The sequence below is a fragment of the Astyanax mexicanus genome, chromosome 1 (assembly GCF_023375975.1).
Source record: "Astyanax mexicanus isolate ESR-SI-001 chromosome 1, AstMex3_surface, whole genome shotgun sequence".
Lineage (NCBI taxonomy): Eukaryota > Metazoa > Chordata > Actinopteri > Characiformes > Acestrorhamphidae > Astyanax > Astyanax mexicanus.
In genome coordinates this window covers 94,927,146-94,944,584 of record NC_064408.1, presented here as the reverse complement: position 1 = coordinate 94,944,584, position 17,439 = coordinate 94,927,146, and the positions used below count along the sequence as shown (strand labels likewise).

The 17,439-nt window shown below is 36.8% G+C and overlaps 1 protein-coding gene across 1 annotated transcript; it reads left to right on the top strand.

Moving 5' to 3' along the window:
- The first annotated feature begins 336 nt into the window (after window positions 1-336).
- slc22a13b (solute carrier family 22 member 13b) lies at window positions 337-13,962 on the top strand. The gene is made up of 10 exons (XM_049485862.1): window positions 337-1,121; window positions 3,672-3,775; window positions 5,329-5,483; window positions 5,863-6,031; window positions 7,361-7,481; window positions 7,579-7,673; window positions 8,879-9,093; window positions 10,118-10,226; window positions 11,634-11,843; window positions 13,123-13,962. Exons 1-10 carry the CDS (start codon window positions 747-749, stop codon window positions 13,205-13,207), a joined length of 1,638 nt encoding a protein of 545 aa, XP_049341819.1. The 5' UTR covers window positions 337-746; the 3' UTR covers window positions 13,208-13,962.
- The last annotated feature ends 3,477 nt before the right edge of the window (window positions 13,963-17,439 follow it).

Sequence of the window (17,439 nt, the reverse complement as noted above, 5' to 3'; positions counted from 1 at the left end):
CACTCATTCTTCCATCCACCCACCCACACTTGTACCCATCCTTTCACCCATCCATCAATCAACCCTCGAATCCTTCCATCCACCCACCCACCCACCCACCCACACTTCTACTCATCCTTCCACTCATCCATCCATCAACCCACTCACTCACCCATTTACCCATCTACCCATTCTTCCACCCAATTGATCAATCACCGACCCACCCACTCATCCTTTCATCCACCCACCCACACTTCTCCCGATCCTTCCACCAATCATCAATCAACCCACTCACCCACTCATCCTTTCATCCATCCACCCATCCATTACACTGCTCTGAGTGCTGAGCGCCTGATCCCTCTAGTGGTGAGTGGTTTAAATTGCAGGTATCAAAGTTTTTCCTCATGTAGACTGAAGCGCTCCAAAGTTCCTTTCACTCTCTCTCGCTCTCTCTCTCTCTTTTCTCTCTCTCTCTCAGCTGTACTCTCACTATCTCAGGTCAGTACTGTAGCTCAGATCCTGTAGTTTTAAAGGCTGGTGTTAAAGAGGGCTGAGATTAATGGAGGTGTTGGTTGTGAACACTCTGATCTTATCAGTGAGTTGTAGTTGAGGGATATAATAGATAACAGGCTGATTGAGGCCGTGTGACAGATTAAACATTAATAACTGAACACATGGATCTCAGGACGGGTTAAGGGACAGATCTTCTCCTCAGAGCTGCTGCTGCTGCTGCTGCTGCTCCTGTTCTCCTCTCTGAGTGTGTGAAGATGATCAGCTTCGCGCAGATCCTCTCTGAGGTGGGGGAGTTTGGGGCTTTTCAGAAGCGGCTGCTTGTGGCCATCTGCATCCCCAACTTCTTCACCGCCTTCCACATGTTCAGCCAGGTGTTCACCGGCCTGCCCTTCAGACACCACTGCAACACGTCCTGGATCCTCACCCAGGCCCCCAACCTCACCCTGCAGCAGCAGCTCAACCTCACCCTGCCCGCAGACCAGCACGGCCAGTATGAGAGCTGCAGCATGTTCTCCCCAGTTCAGCTCGGACTGGAGGAGATCCAGGCTTACGGACTCAACGAGACCACGAGCTGCACTGACGGCTGGATCTATCAAGCTCCTCCAGACAGCAGCACCTTAATCACAGAGGTACACACACACATACACACACACACATACAGTTCATACACAAACATACAGTTCACACACTTGTATCACTATTATCTTTATTAACAAAAAAGTAAGCCTATGTTTAATGTCTCATCCTAAAAAAAAAGATTATATGATGCAAATAAAGTTCCACTCAAAAGTTTGCTCACACCTCTTCTTATTCAGTGTGTTTTTAATTCTTTTTACATTGTAAATTTAATATTAAGACTATATGAGTATCTTCATAAGGGGGAGTCACCTGGAATAGTTTTCCCAGCATCTTGAAGGAAGGAGTTTCTGGAAGTGCTTTTCTTTCACGCTGTGAATCTCCAGCTCATCCCAAATCACCTCAAATCACCATCTCAGCTGATCAGGGTTAGATCAGGGGTCTGTTGAGGCCAAACAATTTTTATGACCAGTACGTGTTCTTTAATTGTTTTCATGTCTTTAATATTAATCTATAATGTAGAGAATAAAACAAAATAAAGAAAAACCTTGAATGAGAAGGTGTGTCCAAACTTTTGACTGGTACTGTATTTTAGGTGCTGAAGTCCAGAGTCATCTTAACATTCTGTTTAGAATACAACATACAACATAAATAAATAAAACAAAAAGGTCAGGTAGTGTCCAGTCTTATCCACAAAGGGCTAAACAACCAGAAGCTCAGCTAATTCAACTTGATTAATTAATTAATTATTGCTAATGTGACCAGGTATATTAACCCAGTAATATTACCAGTAGTGATTATCTGGAAGTTGTACTGGGGAATAGCTGCTCTCATGCAGTGTGAAGTGGTTAGTTTGTAAAACTCTTGTAAAAATCTCCCACATGCTTCCAAGGTCTTTTCACAAGAGGCATCTTTTACTCGATTTCTCCATTAAGGCTGCAGGTAATAATACTCAGGATCATTTTTATCCACAATCATGTAGATGATCATCTACCGCATGAGCGTGTGATTAACAGTGTTCCCTGCTTTGCACATGACTGACGGTGTTCTAGCTGCTGGCTGATTTGAACAGATAGTCCTGACAACCACACTGACTGTCCTGTTCTGCTTCTGCACTTCATCTTGCATGTCGAGAGGTAGTGCTGGGCGATAAAACGATATCGATAGTTATCAAGGAAAATATATATCGCGATAAATATGATAAGCTGGATGATAGGATACGATAAACTTTATTTTTTATTTCCCGTTTAAGTAGCGCTGCGATCAGGCAGCGCGCTGAACTGCCTCTGCTCAGCCAAGTGCCACTCACCCCCTTTTTAACAGATAGGGAGTCTGTTGTGCTGGATATTTTACTAAATACAGAAGATTAATCTCAAAATAACAACAAATATAAAATAGATATATAATATAAAAATATATATAAAATAGGAAAACATATGTAATACATACTTTTTATATGACCAAAATTTATTAGACTAAAACTAGACTAAAATGTGACTAAAAGTAATAATATCTGATAGACTAAAATGTAAATAAAACTATTATACATTTTAGTCAAAAGACTAAGACTAGACCAGGGGTGTTCAAAACTACCCGCGAGGTATTTTAGAAATAGAATGAAAGTTGGCCCGCTGTTAAGCAGGTTTTTATAATGTGAGATTCAAAGTTTGAACGCTAGGTGTCAGAAACGGGCCAAAGAGTCTAAAAGCGGAGAGAGTGCACATTTCTAGCGCAGAAAAACAGGGCAAAGAGTCTAAAAGTGGAGAGGGTGCGCATTTCTAGCGCAGAAAAACGGGGCAAAGAGTCTAAAAGTTGCCGTAATTAACGAGTTTAATATTAAGAGACATCATGAAATTAAACATCAATTTGAAAAATCTTAGTTTACACAACACTTTCAAAGATAAAGATAAGTCAAGTAAAATGGTGTGTAAATGAAATAATCAGGTAAAAAGTATTATTTAAAGTGGTATATTTCATTATTTGTTTTATTACAGAGTGTGGCCCGTGACTTCAAATATATTTCTCCTTCTGGCCCCCAACAAAAAAAGTTTGGACACCCCTGGACTAGACTGTATCAAAATCACCTGTCAAAATGAACACTGTGATATACTCTTGTGTTTTGCTTTATGTAGCTGCCTGCATTCGAGGAGGGGAATAATCCTTTAAAAATCCACATGCTATTGCAATTTAAATTAAAAAGACAAATAATGTAAAGGGTCTGATTTATTTTTAGTTTATATATTTGTCCCCGGGGTTCCAGACCTGTGTGGATGTATAATGACTTTTTAAAATTAATTTAAAAGCTGTCTGAGCACCTTGTACCCACCTGGCAAGATGTGGATATCCTAGTGTCTGTCCACAAGGCTCTGAGCTGCTAGTTATTTCGGCCAAAACTCCCTTATTCTGTCACTTATGAGAAACCTTTAAGTGTAACAGAAAGTGATTTGATTTATATTGTGATACATATCGATATCGGCTGATATGAAAACTATATTGTGATAAGATTTTTTGCCATATCGCCCAGCACTATCGAGAGGAGTAACTCTTCTTTGTCCTCTGAGCTGGACGTCTTGCACCACTGATAACTTCTCTCTTTCTCACAGTTTGACCTGGTTTGTGACAGTAAGAGTCTAAATGAAGCCTCTCAGTCCATCTACATGGCTGGACTTCTGGTTGGAGCGCTGCTATTTGGGCCGATGGCAGACAAGTACGTCCCTAAACAAACGTCTTTCACCCTGTTGAGCAGTTAATGGGCTGAAGTGTTTTTTCTGTATCTTTCTCATACTGTAATGACAGTTATCTACACTTATCATTACAACATTTAAGGGGATGGTTCAACAAAAACAACACTGTTTACTCAAATTCATCCCTGACTTCAAGTGTAATTGATTGGCCAAAATGTGTGTAAAGTCTGCAGTTTCCTTCTTTAATTGTCTACTGGAGCTCTCTGCTGTTCAAAGTGCAACAGACGCTGTTTTTGCCGGTAATGATTAGCAGATATGCTTCCAGTGTTCACAATACAACATATTCTGTTTTTGCTGATGATTCACTATTCTGGTATATACCATTCATTTTTTAAAGGCTAATGTGAGTAACAAACAATGCTCACTTCTAACTGCATGCTGAATCAACACAGACTTGCTACACATACTGTTATTTATTCAGTAATTCTAAACAAATTTGCTTTACATTGAAACAAAAACAAAAGGCTAACTGACCCTTAATTTTGGTCTTTTTAGGTTGTTACTTGCTAGCTACATTAGCCTTGTACCTTCAGTACATTCTCCAGGCAACACCAGACTCTTAAATGAATCTTTAACTTTCTTTTAACTAAAAAAAAAATTGGCCAAACAGTTTCCACATATCCAGGATTACCCTGGATTATCTTGGATTTTGAGTGTTGGTCTAGCAAAATTAATTCCGAAAGACTATATTCTTTAAGACGTAAATCCCATAAGTCTCTGGGTGTAATTGAAATCACAGAAGATTCTGTGCCAGATACGTGCAGGTGTACTGCAATAACTTCAGTCTGTGACTACGCTCAACATCTGATGCCAATGTTTGAGCTAGTGCTGTCATGCTAACATATAATACATGTAATTAAACTGGAAACTTTAATTCACATTTACCATGTATGAGGTAAACACAGCATTGCTACAGTTGAGTGTAGAAGGTAGCTAGATAACTTTATATTTATGCTGAAATATGGATACAATCTCTAAAATAACACTCAGTACCCCTCCTTTTTTTTCTCTCTCTCTCTCTCTCTATCTCACTCTCTCACTCTCTCTCTCTCACACACACACACACACACACACGCACGCGATTATCTTGTTATTTCAGCATGTTTTCTCTCCTTAACCTCTCTGTCAAACTTTTACTCAGCATATTAGTAGACTAGTTTAAAAAGCATAAAAATCTATTTAGAGAAATTATGATACAGTAGAATAAAGGCTCTATTTGCTTTGCCAGATGAATTACACTTTTCAGTTGGTATCTGTGTAGTCATGTAGCAGAGATATCTGCAGAGATTTATTAACTTCCGTTTTATTTATTATCTTCAGTAACTTGATTTGTGTCTCAAAGGATATTGTTTCTTTTGCTAGACTAACACTCAAATTTAAAGGTAATCCAGGGTCCATTTTCGAGTTTAAGGGTTAAAGGTTCAGTTATGAGTCTGTTGTTACCTGGGGAATAAACCACACTTCTCGTTTGCAATATGTGTAGACACATTTGTTAACTCTTGTTTTTCTCTTGCAGGTATGGCCGCCGTTTTGTTACTTTACTCTCGCTGGCTCTGCAGTTGCTGTTTGGAGTGGGTGCTGCTTTCTCTCCAAATTTCTATGTGTACATCGCCCTCCGTTTCGTGGTTGGAATGAGTATATCCGGAATCGCCATTAATACCTATGTTTTAGGTACCTATAGCTCTAATAGAGTTGATATCATATCAGTATTGGCGGATAAGTGTTTTTTTTTAAATGTTGGAATAAAACAGACTATTAGCTTTAAGCTAAGCTAATTAGCGGTATTACATAAATCTGTACCTGCAGATTTGAAAATAATAATCAGCCCAGAATTCCCATATAGATGTGTACATTTTTATTCACTGACATGCACTTGTTGCACTTGTTTCACATATAGTTCATAGACGGTAGCCTTAAGCTAGATAGTGTATTTGTTTACTTAAATAGTTGTGACCTTCACTTCATGGCATGTATTACGCTTATTTTATTATTTTATTATATGCTTATTGTTTGCAGAGCAATATGATAATTCATGATTAATATTCTGTAGGTACTGAGTGGTGTGGCACATCCAAGCGAGCTCTCTCTACCATCCTCTCTCACTGCTGCTATGCCTTGGGGCTGATGGTGCTGTCCGGAGTGGCCTACGGCATCCACAACTGGAGGATCCTTCAGATAGTTCTGTCTGCTCCGGTATTGACCCTCGCTGTCTACTTCTGGTAAGGCTTCCATTTTTATGTTTTTGTGCAATATACAGCTCTGGAAAAAGTAAGAGGCCACATAAATTGATGAGTTTCTTTGATTTTACCAAATTGAAAACCTCTGGAATATAATCAAGAGGAAGATGAATGATCACAAGCCATCAAACCAAGCTGAACAGTTTGAATTTTTACACCAGGAGTGGCATAAAGTTATCCAAAAGCAGTGTGTAAGACTGGTGGAAGAGAACATGCCAAGATGCATAAAAAACTGTGATTAAAAAACAGGGATATTCCACCAAACATTGATTTCTGAACTCTTAAAACGTTGTGAATATGAACTTGTTTTCTTTGCATTATTTGAGGTGAACACTTGAAGCCTTTAAGACAGAGATACTATGCCATAGCCAGCTACATCACCAGACCTATCACTGATTGTTGATATTGAGCACGCTACCAACATCCCAACACCAAAATGTGCAGAAACTGCTTGTGAATATTCAAGCTGCATGGGGTAATGGATAATTGCAGGACACCACTAGGAACCTCTACAACTTCATGCTGAGTTGTCTGGGATGTTACACACTATCAGTCTAAATGTTTAATGAAACAATAAATGAAAGTTACATTATTTTAATGTACTAGCACATTTCTAGACATCCGAGTACACTTTACACACAGCACTCATCCACACTCACATGTGAGAAGCAGCAGCCAATTGTTTACAATTGAGTACTTTCAACCGGAAATGACCTGTATCAGGCACTGAGAAGTTGACCAAGCACAGAGTGCCACACCATATCTGGGTGTACAGACATACACACATTGACCATACTTGCCATACTTACACCCTCCACACTCACCAGGAGTATCCATTTTTTCTTCCTCATTTAGACTATCCACTTTAGCTGATCTCTGTGTTTTTGAAGTGTTGGAGCAAACCGGAGTCCCCCGAAAATCTCTTCCTTCCAAATAGCACTGTAATCTAACATTTTATTTTGGATGCAACACTTTCTTTTCAGTTTTGACCTCGTCTTAAGCACTTAAGCGCAAGTTGAGTTATGCTTTATTTGTTCACTTGCAATAAATATTGGTCATTTTGCTGATATGGCCAATCTGGGATCACTAGAGCATCAATTTCTGTAGAACAGCATTGCCTTTGATTAGAGGGATTAGATACAGAGAAATACATAAATACAGATTTACTCCTAAAATGTGAACCTGTGACCCTCTGGCTATTTTCCCTGCTCTAACTATTATCTATGTTTAAAATGATGTTAGCTGTAAGGAATGCATAGGGTCAGGAGCTGATCTACTGAATGAGGGAAATGCATTTTCTGTGTGTTGTAGGATCCTACCCGAGTCAGCCCGGTGGCTCATGACGCAGGGCAGACAGGAAGAGGCCAGGAGGATTATCGTGAAAGCAGCTAGCATCAATGGCAGGAAAGTTCCAGACTCTCTACTGGATAAGGTGATTTTATTTTAATAAGTGTCATATTTTGCCATAACATTCATTAGGTATGCTTAAATAGTGTGTAATCTGAATGAATGAATGAATGGCCCATTAGCTGGAGGCGGACACCACAGCCCGAACCGGCAGCATACTGGACCTGTTCCGAGTGGGAACCCTGAGAAAGAGAGCGCTCATCATGAGCTATACCTGGTGAGTTTAAACACTGCCAGATCTGCTCACACAACAACCACACACACTTCAACTGACTGGATTCATGTATTTCAGTGCCTATTCTTTAAAGTAATGGTTGATATTTTACTCATAGATAACAGAAAACATTGGTACAAAGTAAAGCTGTTCAATACATCACTAGATATGGTGATGTTGCAGAATGCGTAATGTTTAATGTGTAAATGGGTCCTTTAAACAAACACAATAGGTGTTTTTTACTGTGCGCTTTGGAGTGTCAGCCTGGATTTGTTGGATTTACTTAAATCATTTGAGGTATTTTGTTGCCTAAATTTTTTAAGTAATGTATACTGAAAACTTGAGTTAACTAGACTTAAACCTTTTAGTTATTATTCCTGGATTGATTTAGTTAAGTTGATTTAATTGTTGATTTTTAAAAGCAATTGCTTTGTACAATAATAATACTTTGAATTTTATGGTCAGATGAATAAAATAGAATTGATTTGTTTTTTATTTTAGTAAAATATAGGTTTGAAATGCTCATAGAAATTAATATGGAGTAAGAAAATGCTATAGTGTGAGCATTACAGCTCATAGCCAACACAAAGTTAGCAGCTCAGAAAATGATTCTTGCTCTTAAAGCCTACAACACAGATGCCAGACAGCTAATGATGAAATATGAGCTATAAGTTTAGCTAAGGTAGTCTGGGGTAATCAGTTGACTTATTTGACTTAAAACAAATTGTGGGTTAACAGTGTGAGAATATTGACCAATCACAATTCCAGGTGAGTTCATGCAGGTGTGACAAATGGAGGTTTTTATTCATGCGTTATGAACAGAAATATGACTTTAATTTAGGGACCTGAAAGTCTCTGAAATAATTCTGTAGCCAGCATTGTGCCTATATTAGGACATTTTGGCCTCAAAATGACAAGTTTGAAACATCACAGTAAATGTAAACACTTGTATTCTTAATGAATCAGATACAGTGTATCCAGGCTGTGCTAAATAAAGGCATAGGGTTCGAAAAGGTGGGTTATTCTGCCAAATGTGGTCTCTGGTCTCTACTTTGCAGACTCTGGTTGCACCACAATCCCCATGCTTATGTACAATCATTGGTGTAGTTGCATTTGGGAGAAAAATCAGTACATCGAATACAGAATGATGAGGAAATTAGATACAATAATATCTAATCACAATACTATATGGTCTGTATCATTGGCAGGTTTGTGACGAGCTTGGTTTACTATGGAGTCAGTCTGAATGTGGGAAACTTTGGACTGGACGTCTACCTGACCCAGTTCATCTTTGGCATTGCAGAGATTCCTGCCCGCCTCGGCTGCTTTCCACTGATTGAGCGTTTCGGCAGGAAGAAATGTCAGAGTGCTGCGCTGTTCCTCGGGGGAACGGCCTGCCTGGTGATTTCAGCTGTACCGTCAGGTGTGTCTTTTACTAAACGTCTTATCATCACTTTTAACAAGCAATTGTGTAATGTGTTGCTTTTTTTTTTAGATACCTATTATATAATGAATGTGATTGTTCTATGATAATGTGTTAATGAATAGCCAGATACAAGCTTGGATTGGACAGTTTAGTTAACCGCTTTTAAAGAGTATTAAATATACATAATTGTCAGTTTTATTGTAATATAAAATTCTAAATGTACTATCTTATTTAAGACTCCCTGAGATAATATTTGGAACTATTCAAATGTTGCTGTTTTAATTATTATCAGCAATAATTAAAAAATTTAGCAGCAATAATCTTAAAATGTCTGCGTTATGACCTCCATGGTTGTAACAGTCAAAAGCCGTAAACTATGGTTTTAGGAAATTCAAGAAATATTGCATAAATATAACTGGAACACATATAGTCTTCTTGTAGAGCCAATGAAAAAAAAAATCTGAATTATAATATTGTCTTGTAATGACATACTCACAAATTGTCTGCATCTGTACTGGGAATATATATATTAACAGCTTTGTGCATGCTTCAGCCAATCAGATTGTAGAACTGCACCTCAGAGGAGTTAATCATTCTGACTGCAGGAAGATGGCCTAGTCTAAGGGCCGTTCCACTGTGTGCAGTATGTCACAATGTAGTTCACACAGAGTCACAGATAAGCTGTGTAAATCTACTAGAGGTAAATCAGTGACAGTAAATTATTATTAATATGGGATTTAATGGGATATAAGCTTTCATATTACTTATTATGATTGGGTCAAACAGAAGGAGGTGATGTCTGTTGATATACAAAATATATCAATAAATAATTAAAGAAACCTATATATATATATATATATATATATATATATATATATAAAACTATGAAGTATACCTCTCTAGGAATTGCACAAAGAGAACAGGAGAAAACTGGGAATGAGGCCACACAAGAATATATGTGTAGGATGTCAAAGAGTCTACAGTAGTAACTTTTTAACACAAGAAAACTCTTTTTTTCCAGACTATCCTATTGTGGTGACTGTAATAGCAGTGATAGGAAAGTTTGCTCTTGCTGCGTCCTTCTCCATAGTGTATGTGTACACTGCTGAACTGTACCCCACTGTTGTGAGGTGAGTGTGTAATTAGCTGTTTGCATTTCTGCCTGAAATCACACAAGTTCTACTACATAATCAATAAAGCAATCAATACACATAGTCAGTTCTATCAGAGAACCTGTTGTTTGTTACTATGTGATCTGCTTTGCCCTGTGGGTTATTAAACAAAGCAAACTTTCTTTTTTTTAAAGCTGGACCACTTGGGCCAATTTAATTCATTTGAATAATTTGATCTCTTTTCTTCTGATGTTTGAGTTGTTTTAAATGATCTGGCTAACTGGGGAATTCTGGAGGTATAGTAGTTAGCTATATACCAGACTAACATGGAGTGACTAAGAACTCGGTGGATTATCTTCAGTGACCTCAGAGTCCCTTTTTTGTGTTGGTGAAAAAGAGCAGCAAATCCATGTGTGGTCGGTAGGGATGGGTGATATGGCCCTAAAATAATATCACGATATTTTCGCAATAACGATACTCTTGGTGATATGACAGAACACTGAATTCTAAAAAAAAAAACAACTCAAGAATACACTACTGGAACAAAATTTTTATTAAATTTCCATTACTGCATACGATATGATATTGCACACCCCTAACTGAGATATTAAAAAAAATACAAGAATTTTATCAGATTTGTAACTGAATGAGCCAAAATGTCATAATACTAATATTGCACTCCAAATATCTCCATATATCCAGGATTAAAGTAAAATAAATAATACTGGACAGATATAGTCTGTAGTAGATTTATAATGGGAAATGAGAACAGTGTAAATTTTTCTTTTGCTAAAAACAGCAAAAAAGTAGTACCCTGATGAGATAATTGGGGGTGGGTTATATGGCACAATATTTCAGGGTATAAAAGCGCACGATACGATATGTCACACCCCTCGTGGTCGGTGCCAAGATCAATATGTCACACATCCAGGCCCGGTGTCATGGTGTGGGGTGCAATTTTGTATGATGCCAGATCTGACAGTGTAACATTATGTTAATGAGGTCCTGCAATCATCCTTTTTTAAATGCACACTCTGGAGAGCTTTTCCAGCAGGTGAATGCTCATCCACACACTGCTGCCTTCTCAGGAGCGTGCCTTGAAGATACAGATACTATACCAAACCCAGATGTTTTACCAGACCTATCCCTGATTGACAACGCACTAATGTTTATCGTAATCCAGAACAGCATTTTAATCCAACACTTCCCTCTGGGGCAACTTCTGAGCCAAATTCTGGGTGTATTTCACACAGCAGTATTTAGCTAGTTATGTTTAATGGTTAGTCAGATAGCTTAACGTTCACATCAAGTCTGTTTCATTAACGGCACAAAGCACAATCTTGTAGTTTTTATGTAAAATATTCAGTATTTCTCTGAAATCTTATGTTCTAAAATACCATCACTTGTATATTCTGTGTGCTGCAGACAGAACGGGATTGGATTAAACTCCATGTGTGCGCGAGTGGCTGGTATTCTGGCTCCTCTCATTGGCCTGCTGGATGTCTATCACAAAGCCATTCCCATGGTCATCTACGGCTCCCTGCCATTCCTGGGTGGAGCGCTTTGCTTCATGCTGCCTGAGACTCTCAACACTGAGCTTCCGGATCACACAGAAGCTCTGACGGATAACAGCACGTGAGTTTCATCACATTAGTCTCTTATGACAACTAATACAGCTACATGATGAGCTAGAAAGTGATTGGGACTAGTCTCGGAGTACACAGAATTTTGGAGGCTAGTTTTTGTAAAAAGTTAATCTCACTTGTGCTCTAACAACTTATGCTAGTTACAATATTGTGCCTTATTAAAAGTTTTTAAAGGGTTTATAAATAGTTTGTAAAGGAGTTGTAAATACTTACTTAAAAACAGTGGTGTGCAGACATAGACATGAGGTGATGCTAAAGCACCACCAACTCTGCCCTTTATCAACCAAAGTGCCCTTTTGAAACTTTTTTTTTTTAATATTATTATTATTAAGATTTGAAATGATCTTTTGAAAACCTGAGCTATTAAAAACGAGTGAAAACAGAATGCCCTGAAATCAGCTCGCACACACCCGACCTCTCTCTTCCGTCGCGCGCAAGGCATACTAGATGCGCTGCAGCAGCTGTTCAGTTCAGCGAGCACGGCAACAGATAGGCTTCTTCTCCCCCGTGTCCCACCATCCACACACATCAAGTAAACACACACGCATCAAGTAAAATCGTACCGTTTGCCCTCTAAGCCCAACGTGAAATCATTTTGTTGTGCAGTAAAATGTCTCATACAGCACCAAACTACTAAGCATCTTTAGCCGTCTGGTCACCAGATAAACTAGCCGCTCTAGCCCAAATCAATGATAAATAACTCTTTTTTTATAATGAAGTGTTCCACGTGCGCTAAAAAGTGCACTTTTTTCCCCCTGAACACTTGCCCCCCAAAATGTCTGTGCACGCCACTGCTTAAAAACATTAATAAGCACTTAATTAGAAAGAACAACAGTGACAATGACTTTTTTAACATCTATAAAAAAATAATATAGAAAGTCAGTTTAGTCATTGAATATATTATTATAGTTAAATGAATGAAGTTATTAACAGAAATGTTAATGATAAATGATGGAAAAGACAAAACAAGATAAGCATCTAGTAGATCTGAGGTTTAGCAGTATAAATGAATGTGGAATCACTATTTGTTACATGACAGGCCACCGCTGCCCTTGCTATTTATGTTATAACTTCCTATTAATGGTTAATAATCTAATTAATAACCATTCATAAATTTATTTTGTAAACTATTTATACAATCATTTTTGTAAAAAATTAGCCTTTTTTAAAGTATTACCAATGTTTTAATTGTTCTTCAGACACTGCTAATTATGTTTACTAAATTACTAAAATGTTCTTATCAAAGTATATTTATTTTTTATTTTTAGGAAACCAAAGAAAGGAAGCATTGAAAATGGACTCAGTCTACCAACAATATCAACTGAAGAAACAATCAAGAGCACTAAATTATAAATTATTATTTCTTTTTTTTTTTAAAGAGTGTTTATGTATAATGTACATTGTGTGCCTTTATTGTGTCTCATGTTATTGAACAGTGCCAAATGACCAAAGTATAGCTGTTGGGGAACAGCCAACAATGACTGTGATCACAATGCTGATGAATTAAGTGCCAGTTTAATAAATACAGCACACATTAACAGTTTACAGATTTGAATGGAAGAGACGAGCTGTGCTGCAGCTTAATATGTATCAAGTATCAAATGTATTGGAAAGATTCAGCGTAATAATGTTACCTTCCTCTGTGTAATGAATTTGTAGCAATAGTAGAAAGCATCCTGTGCAGAACGTTCTGTACTGACCACAGAGAACAGAGAGATCTACCCTTAAACACTGACAGCTCACTCCCACAACTGACAAAAAATATTCATAGTATGTAAAGAAAAATATATTTTTGTTATTTTTTTATTTTTTCATGTTATTTGAAAATGACTGCTGTCCACTGAGTTGCATCAAAATTTGATGAATGGACCAATAAAAATCATTTAAAATTGAAAATAAATATTGAAAAATAAATTAGTACCACATTGGCTTCCACAGGAGGTGGATAAGTGTTTACTTTATTTGCTTCTTTTGTTAAATTTCCATATTTTTATAGATATACAAAAACATATATATAAGTAATTAATAGCAACCCTAAGGCTAGAGTATATTAGTGTTTGTCTTTATAAAGAAAACTGACAATAAATTCAGTGAAACTCTTTAATCAATAGTCATGAAAAAAACAGGGTATTTTATTTCAGAAATGATGTGAACTTAATGTGCATACTAATATATATATATATATATATATATATATATATATATATATATATATATATATATATATAATTATTTTTTTTATTATTTATTTGCTGCATATGGTTTGATACTCTTTAGCAACAGTGTTGAATCATATCAAGCAGAAGCTTTTACTTTTTTTTAGATTGTAAACTTTAATACTTGATTAATTCTCTTATTTCTTATCTACTCTTATTTCTAAATGTTGATTTATGTAATAGGAATCAGACTGAATTTGAGACAGAATTGAAGAGATAAGACAGGCTTTGAGAGGTGACTCCAAAACTGACCGATGAGTCTGGCACCAGTTATTATTTCTTCACAGTCCACCATCTCTATCCACTGACACCACTGTCTAAACAGAGAAATAAAGGGAAATAATAATAATCAGACATGTATTTATAGATAAGTACAATGTAAAGAAATGTCTCCTTAACAAAATATAAACAAAATTAAGAAAATGTACTGTGCAGGTCTTAGACTATTGGAGAAAGTGGAGCTATGTATTATAGCTTAGTTTTGGGAGTTGATCCACGCCCTCACTCCTCCCACTTTCTTCCCTATTTAAACCGTCATATCCTCTCTACCTGCTCGTTGAACAACCTCGCACCCACCTCCTCCCCATCTTCCTCCTGCTTTAAATTTATTCATTTTCCTCATGTTTCTCTTTGTGTGCCCAGTCAAGGGCGTGGGCCAATACTAGCAAAATGAGATATAACTATATTTGTGTAGGTCAGGCTTATTTTTATAGGGATTTTGAAAATACAAAGGTTTAACCTATTAAAATGCCTTGACCCGTATACAGGCTACAGGTGTAGGTGATACAAAACCTTTTTGTTCTGCAGTAAAATAACTTATTTACATTATGAGAATTTGAGAGCCTTGAAATCTTCTACGGGATACTTTACGAAGCTGCCTGTTTTCTCTCTACTTTACTTTAATAGTTTCAAATCAGTAACAGGAATCAACCCAAATTCTGCATGTTTGAAAATAGATGTAAACTAGACCATGAACTGTTTGATTTATATTCAGGATTTGTATTGATTTTAAAATCAATACAGTTCAGAAAAGAGACACATATTTTGAAATTTTTGACAGATTTACTTAAATATATTTTTATGTTTTCTATTACAATTACAATTACGCTTTTTAGTAATACTCATTATCAAACATGAAACCTTTTTATGTAATGCTTGAATAGAAATCCTCAAGATTTGGGGGTGTAATGTCAGGCAGGCAACTGACAAAAATCCTGGCCTGTTAAGGGGTTAAAGTAAGTGCAATATACAGTATATAAATATATATACTTATGTATTTGTATACTTATAAATATACTTATATATGTATTATAACAAATAGAATTTAAATATTACCAAAAGCTATATACATGTTTTCCTGTACAGTTCAGACACTCTCTGAAGAAAAAGTTATTAAATAATTAAATATAATATACTGTAACCTATTATTTTTTACATCAGTTAATTATATCATTACCTTTGGTGAATTCCAATATTCATATATTTTCCAATATTCAAATTTTATTTTAAATGCATTATAACATTTTAATGTACAATAATTTTGGAGTCATATTTTTTTTTTTTTTCATTTGTATTTGCAGATTTCCTGTTTCCTATTGGTCAATTTTGCAAAGCCATACAGGACAATTCCTTTTATAGCCCTTTTATATATTTGCTTGCAACCAACCTTGTTTTATTACTGATAATTTCCAGTAGACCATCAGTAAAGTAAACCAGGAAAGCTGGTGGTGGAACTGAATAAATCCTTTACATTTATTCAGCTTTATACTAATTTCTGTTATAAACTCTTACTGCTGAGATCAATAGTTTAAACAGTTTTCATGGCCGTCTAAGACTTTAGCACAGTACCTGCACACATAGTGTACACATTCTGGATCACTGTACACTTACTTCTCATTGGGTTTAAACACCATCAGTGCCATTACTTTTGCTCCTCAGCCAGCGACTCTTGTGCTGCTGGTGGCCGAACCCCTCATCATAGTTGCCCTTCTTTCTGAACAGCTGCTGGTAGTGGAAGACGCAGTAGAACTCTCCATAGAGAGGAGCGTAGTTACGAAGACTAGAAGGAAGGAAGACATGCTGTTAAGTTGATTTGTGTTTTTAGTTATTTGAATGAACCAGTTCAGTAATTAATGAAGATTATTTCTTTACAGGACAGGATTGCAGATAGATTAATAAGGGTGTTTTCACACCAGCACTGTTTGGTCCGGTTAAAACGAACTGAAATTGAGCAGGTGTAAAAACAGTAATCGCAAAAATGGACCGAGTCCGGTCTCAAACCAACTCACGCACTTTGGTAAGAACGTAATCCAGCCTAGCTATTAAATATAGTCCATTTATTTGAGCTAAACTGCTGATAAGGCGCAGTTTAAACCAATATATTAGCCAGATAACGCTAATTACCACAGCTGTGAACAAACGCTGTCCATGCACGCGCAGTCTGTGCTGTGTTTACTCCTCACAGCCACGTTTACTAAGTATACATCTGTGCTACACGTCCAAACACTGTGTTTGAAAGCGTAGAGTTTCAGTGTTCAGTGTTAAAGCACAGATATACGCGCTGGAACACAGAATCGTCACAGAATATGTATATTTACAGCTCTGACCAATCAGAGGACACAGCATGCTCACGTGGTTTATCGGTGAGCATTTTGGTGTGTTTAGGTTTATTCCTGTGTGAAACCAAACCAAACAGAGGGAGAAAACGCTCCAACTGAACAAACTTATCAACTGATTCAGACCAGAGAAACAAACTACAGGTGTGAAAACGCCTCTATATCCACTTAAATCCCATTTCATTCCAGAAGAAACATTGTTTTTAGTGTCAGCTCACAAACATGTGCCATTAGCTGTTTATTATTGTGAATGGATTTCAGAAAGTTTTCAGTGTCTCTTACCTGAGTTTCTGTTTGCAGTGCTTACAGCAGAAACAGCTTTTGTGGAAGATAAATTTGTCTGCTGTCATTTTCTCCATGGGGTAAACCGGTTTGAGGCATGCAGAGCACATGTCCTGAGCTGCCGGCTGAAACTACAGTCACAACAGAATGATTCAACTCAACCAATGTTGCTCCTTTATTTGTGATCTAGTACAACTTAAATATTTTTTTTATCATATACTGTAGACTTTTATAGATTATTATACTGTATTAGCATTTTAGCTACAGAGCAAAACTAAAGAAACAGAGTGTACGTCTCTAAAGATTTGACATCATGCAATTATTATGTGACTTCAGCTGTAATTTTTCTCTGTTCTAAACTCATCCAAAATATGAAGAAAAACATATGAAATTATTTAGTAAACAAAAAAGTGTTAAACAAACCAGAATATGTTTTATATTTTAGATTATTCAAAGTGGCACCTCTTGCTAA

Coding starts and splice junctions, on each gene's coding strand:
- slc22a13b (XM_049485862.1), top strand. CDS start 747: ATGATCAGCTTCGCGCAGATCCTCTCTGAGGTGGGGGAGTTTGGGGCT. Junction 6,032..7,360: donor ACCCTCGCTGTCTACTTCTG/GTAAGGCTTCCA, acceptor TGTGTGTTGTAG/GATCCTACCCGAGTCAGCCC. Junction 11,844..13,122: donor GCTCTGACGGATAACAGCAC/GTGAGTTTCATC, acceptor TTTTATTTTTAG/GAAACCAAAGAAAGGAAGCA.